We start from the raw sequence: 15,881 nt of genomic DNA, 5'->3' as shown, positions 1-15,881 counted from the left end.
AATACAGCAAAAATACAAATCTGGAGCCCTTACAATCTACCGAGCCATCTTTGAACTCAGTCCAGCTACAGAAAACTTTAGTCACAAATGTTGCATGACCTTTTAAAAAAAAGACAACTTATTTTTAAATATACCAGAGGAAATTGTAATTTTTAAAGAACTACAATTTAATATTTGTGTGCATTTTAAAATAAAGAAAAACAAAGCTTTTGCAAAAAGGAGATGGACATTTAATTCCCTGGGATGTTATTTCTGAAAAATGAAATAATAAAAGTTAATTTAAAAAAATTAACAGAAAAATAGATCTAAAAATACTTTTGTCATTCTTTTTTGGGAACCCAATAAAATTATAATGCAATTAAACAATATATATACAGTATATTGTTATATATACAATATATAAGGAACAATGAGTCAAAACAAAACCTGTGAATTGAATACAACTTACTTCCCATCCAGATTACTTCAGCTGTCCTTACCAGAGGTACTTCCATAGAAATGTACTATAGATGTTAAATATATTTCACTTAGTGTGTTCAGTAGTCACCCTCTGTGTCATTTCCCTTTGTTGCACATTACCTGTGGACTAACTTGTCACAATTTCTTTCTACATATGGATCATTTTGGTTGAGACAGACATCTGGTATTATAAGAAAGTTCAAAATTAATTTTCTCCCTCACATGTTATGTGAGGGAGAAAATATGACCCTTCATATGGAAAAACAGTATGAGATCCAATCAGAATCATACCTGAGGAAACTTTATTCCTTATAAAAGCCATAAACCTTTTACAGAATCAATTAACAATGACAAAGAAGTAAACAAACATGAGTAAGCATGTCTCTGAAAACAAACTTCCACCCAGGCAACGGCACTCATCAAAATCTGTAAAGACCCTAATTCTGTTTACAATTATGTTAGACTCGTGCATGATAGAGGAAGAAATGATGAGCAAAACCTCAATGGAGTATGTTGGGCTATGTGTGTCACACGCGTGCAAGAATGACACATTTTCAGTTCATTTTGGAAGCAGGAACTGATGTGGAATTAAACGGCCAGAAAGAGAAAGACACTATGTTTCATTGAACAGATATCACCATTTCTCTCACAAAGCCTGAAACTGCTGACATTAACAATTCACTTTGTTGGAAAGTCAGACATGAAACATTTTAAATCACAGTGTCATTTCAACATACACTTCCATTATTTTGTAGCTGTAGTGTGCATGTGTGTGTAGTTTCTTTTGAATGAGGCAGCTGAAGATTCCTAAAGAAAGTAACTGCACAGCAGCTGAGAGAGAAAAGAGACTGCAGAACCAGCGCTTTTCTGCAATCGCTGATTAAATCAAACCTAGAAGCCAAATAAAACCTTATTTAATTACTTTATATCAACAGACAATTAATTTAAAATCTTGCCAGTCTTCCATTAAGCCTGAATTAAACTTTAGCGGCAAAGTTAGTGATGGTTATTCTAACACCTGGCTGTAAGTGTGCTGTAAGCGATAACAAAAGAAAGCAAAATTGTCCACTGGGAGTTCTAATGGAGGTGGTTCCACTCAGAGGAAACAAGTCAGATGGGTTTAAATGAACCAAAAGCAGCACAAACATCAGGTAAATGATCTGAGAAAAAGAAAGCAAGAGCCATCTGTTTATTGACAACCCCAAAGCTGTTTTTAATCACCAACTCTTGCATTAAAACTTCCTGGAGAAAGAGCATCCATCACTGATTACAGGACAAACTAAAGGCTGGCCAAACAGTCAAATGGAAAAGACATTTCCAAACTGCATTTGTAGCCCTTCCAAAGACAGATTATCGTAGTTCTTTGGGCCAAGTTGTGGCCTTTCCAGTATCATAATAAATATTTTCTCATAAATACACGTCCAATGAACTTTAAGGCAATATGCATAACAACGTGAGAAAATTCTGCCTTTTTGCCTTTGACTTTGTGTGTGTAGAATAGTGTATGCAGCTTTTAAACAATGACAAAACTAGTGCATCCGACAGAGTCCGTATCAAACAGTTTTGAGTTGCACCAGCTTAGAATCCGAACAATAACACAACAGAGAACTAATCCACTCCCAGAGCTCGAAGTTGTCTCTCGATCTCGTCGTCGGAAATGGTGGCTCCTTTGGAGGAGGCAGCGGTGGCACCGGGGACGTTCTTTCCTGCAGCCGGTGCTCTGACCATCTGAAACCATAGATTGGCAGGAAATCCCATTAGCAGGAAGAATTATTAAATAATCACACAGCCTTTTTTTAATCACCGAGTGTACAGGATTGTTTTTCCACCCTACCAGAAAAATAAATTAAATAAATAAAAGAAAACACAACTGAAAATTGGTAAGCTATCTGAGATCTCATATACAATAAGATATTTTTCTTTGAGAAAATATCTCAAAGAAAAATATCTTTGAGAGAAAGAGAGATTAGAAAATCTGTGTCTTGCTAATAATGTATATATACACCTTGAACTTTGTAAAAAAAAAAAAAAAACACAAATGTTGCTGTATTTTAGAGAGTTTATAGCTGATTGCAGTGTTGGCACATATTACAGCCAAATCTTTGATGGTAAACCATCCAGTGTTGCAGCTTTTTGTGACACAGAATACCTGGTATTATACAAGTGCTTTGAAATTTTAAAGCATAAAATATGATGCAACAACAATGAAAAAAGGAGAAATAATTTTCTTGTAGGAAGCACTCTTAGCACATTTCTTCTACTTTAAACTCAACAACTTTGTTTTCTCTAATGAATTTTACACATTGCCGAAGCTCTGATGGCAGACCTTTCCTTTCAGTATTTTATAGACAAAGAATAATATTATCAAGCTGTCTCTATGTTCACTGCAGCTGTGGGTACATTTATTGGACAACGTGTGCATTTCTGAAGTGTGCAGAGAGGTAATAATTCATGTAGCCCCCCAGGGGGAGCCAGACACACAGCAGACGGAAAGCATGGCAGTAACAGAGCTTGAGCCTGAAGAGCTGTAGGCGAGCCCCACCATGCGGCAGCTGTTATGCATTTTAACAGCAGATAAAAGAAAAGCCATGTGGAGAGTTTATTGTTTTTGTAGCCAAGAGCTTTTACCTCATTTAGGAAAGATAGGCCTGTAAAAATCAGCAGAAAACCATTTCTTTGTATCCTTCCAAAATGCTTACAATTCTCTTTTAGGTAATGATGAGGGCTTAAGGGTTTAAATTAAGGGTTTAAATAGACGACATCAGAGTCTGTGACTTACCTTCCCTGAGATTTCAATGCCAATCTCATCCAGAACCTGGTTAACAATGTCCTGAGATTCTTCTTCATCCCCAGATTCATCAAAAATGTCATCTAAAGTGTCATTGACTGGACAGATAAAGATACAGAGAGAGGGGAAAAAAACAAAAACAAAATTTTAAGGTCAAGTTGAAACTTTAAGGTATATATATATATTTTTTATTCTTTCATCTTGATTTTTATTTACTTGTTTTCATTACCAAACATACATTCTCATATTAACCCTCTAAAATCCTTGTTAAAAGCTTATGAACACCACATGCGTTTGTGCATCATGTGCGCTTACTCATGTCTTCGGTCATCCCCATCTTCATGTTCTCCTTCTGGAAGTCCTGCATGGTTTTCAGTGTCTTCTGCGGATCCATTTTCTTATTCACGGCCTGCATCGTCTTCAAACAACAGAAAGGAAGTGAGATAAAATCTTTTTCAGCTTTCTTGTTAGAGCAGTACAGACTGTAAGAACTGCTCAAAGAGGCATAAAAATACTTTCATGCTTGGTTTTTTAGGATACTGGCCCAGCTGATCAAGCAGAAATGGGTTGTTTTAAAAGAATAAATAAAGCCAGGGATTAACAATTATTAATCACTATGTTTCCATAAACAATTGTGTGTTTTTTTTATAAGACCAGATCTGACAGCAGCCAAAGCTTGACATTAGAATAACTTTGGTGGAAAACTACCGTACTTTATTAACTGTACGTCGGTCCAGGGAAAAAAAAAAACACATACATAAATCGCAGGACCAGCCAAGCTAGGAAAAATGTCTAACTTATAGTCAGGGAAATATGGTGTTAGTTTGGTTTTAGATAAGAGGCTGTATGTCTTGTACTACCTCCATTGTTGCAGAGATAAGAGCAGCAGCTAGGTCTAAACACAGACTGATCATTCATTTCCACATCATACAAACATAAATGTGACCTACTTGGGTCACTGAGGATGACATCATACCCAAGATCTTATCTCCTGCTGACTGACACACTTATCCATTGGTTCAAATATGTTTCTTTCTTTCTATCATAGAAAACGGTACCCATATATTTGTGTTAAAATGAACTTAGTGCATATATTAAGTTGCTAATATTTTTTGTCTTAAAGCGATCACACCTCATCACCCTCCATTAATCTGAAGCCTAATTATATTTAACCTGTCGGTGTGTGGTTGCACAACACTTCGCTCTTGGCCATTAAATGTTTGTCACACTTCATTAACAATGATGTTGGGACTTCCCTTAAAACTCATGTAGTTTCTACAATAAACATTTTCTCATAATGTTTCCATTATGACACAAAAAAGTCAGGACCAAAAAAAAAAAGTGATTATATTTCTGGGTGTTTATATGTACAATATGTAAGTGGAAGTAATTCCTAAACATTTAGTACATCTGACCTCAGAGCAACCAATATAATACAGAATTTTACCTTGGCCGTGGTAGACATGGCACCAGCCATCTTCATTTGAGAGTTCATGACTTTAGTTTGCGTTGACATGGAAGTAACCTTGGAGCTCACAGCATACGTCCGGTTCTTCTGCTTCCTAAGCTGAACTAACTGCTTTGCAAGAATCTTACAAGCCTCCTTGTTGCCGCTTTTAGCCATTTTCTTGATCTCCAACTCCTACAGAGAGAAAGAGAGAGAGAAAAAACATGAGTCCAAGTACAGTCTTAATTTTTTTTTGTCCTCAAACATGGTTTTCAATGGTTTTGACTGGAACTTTGAAGTTTGCTATTTAACTTTTCTTAATATTCTTGTCAATTCAGACCTACCCTCAAGATATTAACTGTTGTTTCACAAATAAAATGAAAAAATCTTCAGACACACTTCACATTTTAAATAAATATATGTATTTGTATTCATTAATCTCTACAGACCGACAGAGATGTTTATAAATACAGACATCATAAATACAGTCTTTGAGATGAAATACTATTCGCTGGCAAACCAAGCCAAGCATTTAGCTTCAGTAAACATGAGAAAATATGTTGCTGCCTTCAGGGATTCTGTGTGTGGGCCTGACAGTGTGAGAGCATCTCAAGAGATGAGGCAGAAACTGAGGGTTACAGTAAGCTAGCCGGCCTCTCGGCTCCAGAGTGTATTGTTTATTTCTTGCATGCTGAAAGTATCCTCTACAGGAACTAATAATAAATTATTTATATTTGATACAGTCATAAAAAAATACTCCACTCAGCTATTTTCTTCAGCCTCTTAACACAAAACATGTATGGACTGTCATTTATCAAATGCATTAAGTTCGGTTCATATTTGCTCATCTGAAAATAATTTAAATGCAAAAATCGGGGCTGAACTGTAAGGAAAGAAGCTGCATTACAAACTGCAATGCTGTCAGAAAATCTCAACACATCAACAAGAAAAAAGTGGGGAAGAAAACACTGTTGGTAGTATTGATTGGAGTCTCTGAATATCTACTTTCCCTTTAGATATCAAGAGGAGAGCTGTGTTTTGATAGACAGCTGCTCCCTCCTAGGCACGATCTAATGCAGAAACTCAGCTGAGAGGCTGTTATGCTTTTCCTGAAGCAGTTTAAATGTACAATTCATTTTTTTTTTACTATCTGCAGAAAACATTAGTAAATGCTTTCCATTTTTTAAAAAGCTAAAACACTGTTGATGTTTAGAAACAGGACTAAAAATTAGAGGTGCAGCAAGAAGACTGAAGGTAAGCAGAACCAAATGATTTTCAGCTTAATAAGCCTTTTCCTCTGCCCATGTGGTCAGAAACTCAAAAATCCTATCTTTCTATAGTTAGTGAATACACCTAAGTGCTATCAACAGCATCACATTTTGGCATAGAGGTTACTGGGTAAAGACTCAGCAATTTTTAGAATTACTGAAGTCTGTAGGAGGTATATGAGCTGTTCAGCTCCAACAAAGAGCTAAACTTTGGTAGATGCTGATCAGTTCACTCCTTTGCCTTGTCTGAATACATATTTAGCAACTCTGCGTTATCCTTTTAAACATTGATACAGAAAGCAGAGGGTTTTTTTAATAACTTCGATATCTACCATAAAAAATGAAGTGGTGTTTTCAATTTGTGGAAACAGAGAGTTGTTCTCAGAAATCAAAACTTGAACTTAAATTATTAAAAAAAACATAAAACAGTCAGCAAATTTCTGATCACTTTTTAATATTTTTAAATAAATATAAATTAGATAAATAAATATATTTTTTATATAAATAGACATTACAACAGCACATTTCATTGTGATGTTGTAATGTCTATTGCTCTCAGAAAAAAATTACGGTTTATAATCAAATCCGAACTTGGGAATTTTGTGTTTAGTCAACTGTTATGCATGTGACAACAGTCGGAGATGCAGAAAGAAATGACTACCCATCCCTAATAGATAAGGCAGAGAATGTTTATAGTTAGAAATGCTAGCTGCACGAATCATGCTCATAATTTGATAAATTAATAAATTATTTATTAAATCCTCATGTCTTTGTTTTAAATGAGTGAAACTCTACCATTACTCTCTGACAAACTCACTGAATGACTCTTCTGCTCCTAATCTAAATAATTAATGACAGTTCTTGGCTAAAATGGGTGAATTAAACATTTTTAAACACTTGTCATACAGTTCTTAAAGACAAATCAAAATAGGGTAATTGGTTTAAGAAGGTCATAGCTTTTCAAAAAGTGAACATTAGCTTCAAATCTGAAAAATAACTTGTCCAAAAATAAGCAAAGAGAACTACTCAAACAGAATCAAAGTTCATCTGGCCCTCCTTACCTTTATGGCAAATAAAAAGCAATAAAGCTGGTACGCAGCATAAATCCCCCTCAATAAATATTAATACGCATACATAAAGACTTTTGCTCTGACTGTAAAATTTGACTAATTTTAACACATCCATTTCATTTTGCTCTTATGTTCCCTTGTGTAAATGGAATATACATCATTATAAGACATACTTTGAATCTTTGGTTCTCTGCCGCTTTTAATAAAGTGCCTATAAATCTGAGAGTGGGCACATTTTCTTATTGGAAGCACAATGGGGGACCCTTATGATTGTGCTAACTTGCAGATTAAGGTAATTTTCATTTGTAAGCCAAGATCCTTTTAATTCAGGGTGTACAACAAAGCTTTTAAAGACCAAACTAATTAGCGGAAAGCATTAATGAAGAACAAAATTGGGATTCCCCAGGGAGGTAATTATGTCCCACACGATATTTACTTAATACAGCTAAATGAGGAAGACACTCTCCGCTTCTTTCATCTTACTAAAACGGGAAATGTAACGTACAGCTTTAGTCTCATTGAGCGAGAGTGTGAGTTTTGCTTGCCTGGAGCAAAAGCCTCCACATCGGCTCATTCCCTTCTTTTCACTTAGATCCATGAGCCACTTGGGTTTAGTCCTTAGTGGTAAAAGGGAGATTTAAACGGGTTTCAAGGACTTTTGCTGTATGTATCATCTGCTGGAGGTCCTCAAAGCTTTGATGCAATATGTAGAAATCTAACAAAAATGCTCTGAATGGACATTGTTTCTTACTTTCCATTTCTTTAACTTTATTGGTTAGTGTGTGTGAATTCTGACCATTTGTTTCTCTTGTTTCTCCAGCGCTGTTCGGTCCCTGGTGATCTGTCTCTGAGTGCTTCGGAGCTCCTTAGACTGTTCCTTGATGACGTCTTTCGAAAACGTAAAAACAAGTAAGACAGAAGGGTTGATACTTTATGCATCAATCAACAAATCAGGTTTCATAGGCAAAACACTTTTCATACTTTAACACCAGGTATTTTGCAGAAAGGGAATAGAACTACGCTTTTCTATAAAACTGAAGAAAATGTCTAGCAGACATTTAGAAATAAAGGAAATGGAATCCCATTTATAGATGTGGAAACTCTACAGGCAAATATTAATATTCAAATATTAAAATACCAGACTCTTAGTAAAAAAATACTTTAACCATAAGACAAAGTAGCAATAAATATAAAAATTGTATTTTATTTAGGATGAAATATAAAATGGCAATAAAATCGTAATAAATAAATAGATAATAAAAAGATCAAACTTTAAAAAATAACACATCTTGGTTGACCAGTTATTAAATTAATAGGATAAAAGTAAGGCAGAATTATTAAAGTTGAAGCAAAACCCAACATATAAAAATATGCACTTCACCACTTGCCGTCACAAACAGATGCAAACCATCAAACATTCTTTTGACAAAGATGAACGCTCTTAAAATTATTTACATAAGTTCCTTAGATAAAAGCTAATTGGAAAAAAAGGTAAATTAACCTTTTGTTACCGCTGTACTTCTTTCATAAAAGAAGAAAATGAAAAAAATATATACAATATACACAAAATACAAAGCAAAGACTTCTCATTACTTACAATAAAGTCAATGGTCTACAGCATGGCCACTGAGAGAAATCTAAAGCACTGTAATCTTAACCTTTGCAGTAGGCTTGTTTGATTGTCTTTGTCTACTGCGTTCAGAATACCACAGCAAGATCAGCAACACACTTAACCCTCCTGTTATGTTCCGGGTCAAATTGACCCGTTTTAAAATTTACAAATTAAAAAAAAATAAATAGAAGCATTTTTTTTGCATGGAACGTTTTCTATTTGTCTTAATAGGTGCACTCTAGACATAAGTTGAAAATTTATTCATGTTACACATTTGTACCAAACCCTAGGTCTACTTTTTACATCGATACTGTTCGGGTCAATTTGACCCGGCAGTCAGGTTAAAGTGCAAAAAAAGATTTTAAAATGTCCAATTCTACATGTTTCCTTGCAGTTATGAACCATATTTCACCACACACACACTCACACACAAACACACGCAACCACACACACACAAGCCCACTTTCTCACTATTCTCTTTACTTCACTAGGAAACTGCGAGAAAGCAGGTGTTCACACAACCTTTGACGGGAATCTTTTCTGTTCCTGTGGACAAACTCCACCCACTCTGAGTGACACTCAGCAGAAGTGGAGAAAAACATAAATACTCTCTGCATGACTCATTTATCTTGATTTTAATCAGCGGGTCAATTTGACCCAGAACAGTATGTGTGTCTCAAGTTCAATTATAAAGATCACCCTTTGGTAAAAAAAAAAAAGTATAATATAAAATAATTTACCAAAGGTCAACTTCAAGGAAATTATTGTTTTTTTGTGTCTAGGTTTTTTTCATTGGACATTAAAAATCTAAATTCCATTTTTTATGTCCAAATGAGTAAATGAGCAGGTTGTCGTCATTGATCCTTAATTTCTGAGAAATAATAAAACATCATTGCACAAATATTGATTGAAATGGTTAGTATTGGAGTTAATAATCAGATACAAAAATGTTTTGGAGGAATTTTTTGGTTTCTGACACTATTGCATGATTAAACACTCCCTGGGTCAAATTGACCCACGAACATTTTTGCTGTACCCTAGAAACGAACATAACAGGAGGGTTAATACACACTGACAACTGCGGCAACTGCTCTGGCAGCTGACACCAATATTGAGTCAGTCAGCTCCAAGAAGCATCATGTGAAATATTGCACAATCCTGAAGTCACACAATGAGAGCTGACTAATCAGAACTAAACATTCAGGATAATTCACACAGCTACTAGGTTACAAACAACAACAACTACAAAAAACATTTATCTGAGATTGTCAATTCAAAGTCTAAGGGGGCATGCTTTTGAATTGGAATTATATTTTTTATCATTTCTTAACATGTATGAATATATGCATTTAAAAAAGAGAATTTTGGGCTTTCATAAATGAATAAAAAAAATAAAAATCAAGATCACGCCTAATAAACAGAAAAAAACTAATTTGCTTTAGAATATAAATGTTGACCTGATCTTCTGTTATTAGAGTTACATAATATCTAAATATTATAATAGTTATTTCAATAAAAAAAAATATTACAAAATATAATTTAGGAGTATAAAAGCAAAAAATGACAGCTTTACACACGTTTTTAAGGTTTATTTCATAAATAAAAGACATCCTGAGAAAACAGCATGGAACGGCCAAATACAGCCTATTCTTTCAAAGTCAGCAAACAATAAACTAGTTAGAATCACATCACTACAGTGGACCACTTGTAGGGATGATGCATAAGTGCGTATAAGGTGACGTGCCGCCAACGTATCAAAGTGGGAGGGATATCATCCTACAAATATGTGCGATCTTTCCCCCCCCATCACTAACCATGGGAAGTAAATTTAAAAATCGACCAGAAACCACTCCGACGACCAGACACAAGGCAAGAGAAAAATCCAAAAACTCTCTGTCCGGAGAGTGAAAGGGTGAGGGAAGGCTCAGCAAATGCATGAGACAAGAAACGTCAAAAAAAAAATTAAAAAATAAAAGAAAGAAAAGAAAAGCCACCGTTAAAGAAGATCTGTTGACAGCTCAACATACTGGGAAGGTAAGGGAGCACAGTGAGTACAGTACGCAGACTGTTGCTGTGGGTGAGGCTGGAAGGACAGGGATGGGAGGAGTAAGTAAGCAATGCTGTGGAAAGATTTTCCTACTCCAACTATGCCTTTCTTTTCCTTGAACCTGGTTCTAAAGCTTATTTCAGATTTTCATACATTGATTTTTTTATTATTATTATTATTATTATTATTATTATTTTACAAAAAGTGAAGAGGTGAATATTAGATTTTTATTTCCTGTGAGTCATTACTTGGGAAAGAATAATTGATTTATACATTTTTAGGAAAAATGTGTCAGATTTTCCATTTTAACTCTGAATGGCTGATTGTCTTGCCTGAAGAAAATTTTGAAATATTCATACTGTAAGGCTTTCCAGAATCGGGTTAATAGGTTAGAGGATGACAGCATGCCAAGACGTCATAGTTAAACAACCCTTCAAATTCATTACGCAATTACAATGTAATTTCCCTCTCCTGTTCCTTATTGTAGTCAAAGTTTAAGCAGAATTATGAATGGTAAATGTTATGTCTGAAACAAATAGAAACGTAACCAAAACCGTAGGAGTTCAAAAACATTCATTTCGGGCCATTGATATTGTATTTCAATTAATGTACATAAAATCACATTTTCTAAGTTTGAGTGACAATAAAAACATCCTCTTCGTACAACTTCAAAGAATAAGTTTACTTTTATTCCTCGGTGATGATGAGAAACCCAGAAGTTCTTTGACATTTTAAAGTCATTTGTTTGCATTTTAACCATCACATTCCTATCCTAGGTTATTTCTTTTAATCCATGTATTTTTGGCAGCCTTTCGACGCTTTCTCCAGGTTAGTAACGCGCCTGGTGACTCAACAAGACCAACAACAGGTTCAACGAGTTATTTGGGGACAGCTAATTCAAAGGGGAAGAACACATAGGCTGAAAACAAACGGGCTAAAAACAAGTTAGCTAGCTTTTCTTTAAACACAGAACAAACTTACCATCGACAGTCTTCTTCTTGAAGAGGGAAGCCATGTCGCTATTCTGTATGTAGCTAACTATAGAAATTCAATTCAAACCGTGTACTTTAAACAGTACTAATTCCTTTCGTCTATACCGTCAGCCCAGGACGGTACGTCTCCTTTATCAGCCTTCGTTTCCTGGTTGACTTCTGCTGTCGGGAGTTCCTCCCTCAGCTGGCGTCACGGCGGGACCTTTGTGCTGCTTTCAAGTGTACCGCGGAAAACTCTATTTCATGTGAATATGTTTGCTAAAAATACCAAATTAAAAAAACAAACAATAATTTCGAGCTATTTTTGTGTGGCAAAGATTAAATGAAACTATTTTTGTGTTGGTATCTTATTGCTATCTTCTGTGCTAAAAACTAACTAGCAAAACCTTGGTGATTTAACCTTTGTTAAATCACCAATTGACAGTAATTGAAAAAATAAAAACTCATGAAAGTATCATCAGTTGTTGAACAGTCAAGGGTACTATTTTCAGAATGACAAAGAATCATTGACAAATCCAGTCTTTTATTTTGGATAAGGTGTCTTCATAATTCTCATTGAAAGCATACTCCATGTATCACTTGAATGCAGCACATAGACGGAAGTATGTTAATGATATAACACAGAAATATGCTCATTTTTACCTGTATACAAAGGCTAAGAAAGAAAATGAAGTCAAGTCAGATAAGCTTATTAATCTTCCCAGTATTACCTTTGCAACTTTGTTTTTGTACCTTTTCTATATTCACAGGAATTGACATAAAGCACATATTCATATGTGGTGAACTTTTTCCCGTTTTGTCTAGTTATCTCTTCAGTGTGAAAGGGTAAAAATGATTTGTTGTTTTACTGTTACTTTTAAACATAGTCTGAAAAAGCTTAATGTATTTGTTTCCAGCCCTCAATATTTTGTAGGACCAAATTTCATTACAATTTAAGAACTAGTTTTGCACAAATAGATACAACAAATTGCCATTTATTCATTTAAAAATACTTCAAGCTTAGATTTACTCCTTAAAGAACGTATTTGAATAGCAATTTCCAAGTCTTGTCTATTAGATTTAGATCTTTTACTGGAAAATACTACCGCATAAAGATACTTTGATCTAAAGAAATCCCTTGTAATTCTGGCTGTATTTTTGGGGTTTGTTGTCCTGCACGAGCCCAGAATGTCTCGTATTTGCAGGCCAGGTTTTCTTTCAGGATTTCCATGTCCCTGCTGCCACATCTCTGAAGAATGCTCTCCTTGTCTGAGCAGTTTAGGTGGACAGAAATGTCTTGGTTAGTTTGTAGTTGTGCTTTCCACTTATAGATCTTGTATGGTGGATTGGACAGTTCTCTGTGATTTAAGGATATCATAGTAAGTGTACTGAATAAAACTCACTCCAATGTCTATACCACTTATCCTTGCAGGGTCGTGATTTGGGCGAGTGCCTAGACAGGTTCCCAGTCCATCACAAAGCATCCCTTAGACACTCAAGACAAATTACCATGCTCAGCAACTGACTCTTACCTAAGGGCAATTTAGAAAGACCAATTAACATAACAGAGATTTTTTTTTTTGAACTGTATAAGGAAGCTAGATTACTCGTGCATGCAGAGAATACAGAAACTCCATTCAGGATGATCCCAGGTTTTTAGTGTATCAGCACTAAAGATTGATACACGACACATAACCAAAATTGTAAAATTTGCATTAAAAAAATAAAGAAAATTTTAAATCAATATTGTTTTCAAATTTTGTCCACATTTACATGCTACTTTATGTTGTAGACAATTACATAAAATCCCAGCAAAATACAATGTCTGTGACTGTAACGCAACAAAATGTGATAGCATTCAAGGGATATGAATACAGTTTATCTAGAAAATCACAGCCACACAAAAGATAATACACTTAAAGTACATACTGTAGCTGGGCAGTGCTTAAATGCTGAGCTATAGTCAGCAATGTTTGGAGGTGAGTCGACAAAAGTCAAAACAGGTTAAACAAGTTAAGTTTGTATAGCTCAGTTCCGATGACATCAGTGCAACTAAAAATAATTAGGTTCTTTTTCCTACAGAGCACGTGTACATTAAATTTATTTGTATTTGAGCACAGAGCAGTGAAGTGGCTTCCCTTTTTAAAGACATTCCCTGTAGAGCAGTATAATATATTGCATTCCAAATTTCATTTCTTGCCTTTTTATCCCCAGAAGAGAGCTAAGCTATCCAGTCTGGTTTGTATTCACATATTCCTTTTTTTTCCTGTCTCATATTAACACTGAGAGGAAGTTTGTGTGGGACAAATGGGACTCTTGAACCATAACCAACTCAATTTTGTGTTTTGGTTAGAACAGGAATGAATGCAAGAGACAGAAGACAAGCTGTAAAAGTGTGTTGGGACGCATCCTGGAACGATGTGAGACGCCAAGGGTGACTTTGAAAGAGGAAGATGGGTAGCCCTCAGCACTTTTCCCTGATCTCCAAGGAGGGCAGTATGTGTGAATGCACAGTTGCCTCTGCATCGGCATGTTGTCCTGAGGCATTACTCTTGTTAAGGTTATTAGAGAAGATGTTTAGCACTAATCAGTGGAGAGCCAAAGGGACCACAGCTAAATGGCCTCATCATCACAGGGCCCTGGTGGTGATAAATCTAGCCCCAAGCATTGAGAGGTCCAGCTGAATGTGTAGGTGCAAAGCAGTGCAATGTAAATGAGTACTTAGAAATTGAATTTGGTCATTTTTTTTCTGCTTTGTGGACAAATTGCCATTTTATCAAAACAATGAAGTACTCAATCTTGAGTTTGCTTAATTAAATGGATGTGATTATTTAAATAAATTACCTCTGTTATTATTGAGGATTTTTCTGTTACTAATCTTATATTTTAAGCTCTATCCTTTTTCAATGTAACAAAGGATAAAAAAAAAAGAAACAATGGAAACATGAGGAAACGCGTCCGTCCTTGTTTTTCTTTGTTCACTGTTTTTATAGATCGGATTATTTCCTACTTTCTCCACTTAGTTTTTTCCAGTAAACCCATTCTCTTCCTTCACCGGGTTATCTAGCCTCGAGCAAACTAGAACGTAATGTTAAGGCACTAACTACAGTGTGTCTGCACACAGACCCAGCAGAGAGAAAGAAACAATCATGTGTGAAATTAGATTTCTCCACAAACAGAGGGGAGTCAGAGCCATAAAGTACACCAAGCTCTTCGGCTTTGAAGGATCAGCCAAAAATAAATAAATAAAAAATTTTACAAATACCTTCACTTGATGATTTTTGCAATTATTTTTCTGGCATTTCTTTTGCTTCTCTTTACAGGTGAACTCATTTACAGATGCTTAGATGTGAGCCCAATTATGTCATAACAATAAAAAAGAAGTCAAATGTTTCAAACCATTTTAAATAGGATTGTTTTTAAGTGTAATTTGAGCACAGTACTTGCACCAAACTTTTTCAACAAGGTCTATTGCATGAGTGTTTAGACTTGTTCAACCTTTTCACATTTTATCATTTCATATGTACAAACATCTATTTTGATAGAAAAGAATAAAGTAGCCCATAATTGTGAAGTGGAAGAAAAATGATAGATTGTTTTCAAATGTTTACAAAACTCTATTCCAACCTATTCTATTTTGTGACTTAATGCAGTCGGATTTTCTCAGCTAAAAGACATTTTACCAACTTGAATAATAAAGTGAACTCGTCTACGTTGTTTGATAAAAACAGATATGATTAAAACAGAATGTTTATAATTGATTTTAAAACTGCAAGTCCAATTGTTGAATATTTGTCACCCCCCCCTTTCTATTTCACCCCTCGACAAACTAAATGTACAAATGTTGGAAGATCCTAAAACACCTGCTGATGTAAGTGTAGAGAAAGGTATTTCTACATTTTCTCTTCTCAAATATGTGGTATTTTGTTTTGGTCTATCTCTAAAAATTTAGATATAATACATCATTATTCATATATGCTTTTGCAAGGCCCTGTATTTGCACAATGATTTAAAGGGAAGCAGTAGCAATATGTTCCACACTAGTGCAAGACTCAGGCAATCTTGCTCCTGAGATGTTTCCTTTTTATTGCAGCTGAGCTGAGCTTGGTGCCGTATTTCAGCAAAACAAAGGATTTGATCATATATCCTGATTTATCATTTGCATTGGAATTTCATGAAATCCCCAACAGCCTCATCAATGTGTACCTCATTTTCTTGT

General features: G+C 35.1%; 1 protein-coding gene and 1 long non-coding RNA gene across 2 annotated transcripts; one reads left to right on the top strand and one right to left on the bottom strand.

Moving 5' to 3' along the window:
* Positions 1–738: 738 nt before the first annotated feature.
* Positions 739–11,854, bottom strand: chmp2ba (charged multivesicular body protein 2Ba). Its single transcript, XM_032567590.1, has 6 exons — positions 11,673–11,854; positions 7,829–7,920; positions 4,695–4,889; positions 3,563–3,665; positions 3,239–3,345; positions 739–2,187 (listed from the first exon to the last, which is right to left on the bottom strand). Exons 1-6 carry the CDS (start codon positions 11,704–11,706, stop codon positions 2,068–2,070), a joined length of 651 nt encoding a protein of 216 aa, XP_032423481.1. The 5' UTR covers positions 11,707–11,854; the 3' UTR covers positions 739–2,067.
* LOC116723055 (uncharacterized) lies at positions 9,710–15,431 on the top strand. The gene is made up of 2 exons (XR_004339895.1): positions 9,710–10,678; positions 14,016–15,431. It is a non-coding gene; the product is annotated as an uncharacterized LOC116723055 (long non-coding RNA).
* Positions 15,432–15,881: the final 450 nt, after the last annotated feature.

The sequence above is a fragment of the Xiphophorus hellerii genome, chromosome 7 (assembly GCF_003331165.1).
Source record: "Xiphophorus hellerii strain 12219 chromosome 7, Xiphophorus_hellerii-4.1, whole genome shotgun sequence".
NCBI classification, from domain to species: domain Eukaryota; kingdom Metazoa; phylum Chordata; class Actinopteri; order Cyprinodontiformes; family Poeciliidae; genus Xiphophorus; species Xiphophorus hellerii.
The sequence above is the reverse complement of the archived record's forward strand: the minus strand, read 5'-3'. Positions and strand labels throughout refer to the sequence as shown.

Excerpts from the sequence above, each read along its gene's own strand:
- chmp2ba (XM_032567590.1), bottom strand. The coding sequence starts at position 11,706 with ATGGCTTCCCTCTTCAAGAAGAAGACTGTCGATG. Across the intron at positions 3,666-4,694 it reads CCATGTCTACCACGGCCAAG|ACGATGCAGGCCGTGAATAA; the intron begins GTAAAATTCTGT and ends TGTTGTTTGAAG. Across the intron at positions 2,188-3,238 it reads GCATTGAAATCTCAGGGAAG|ATGGTCAGAGCACCGGCTGC; the intron begins GTAAGTCACAGA and ends CTATGGTTTCAG.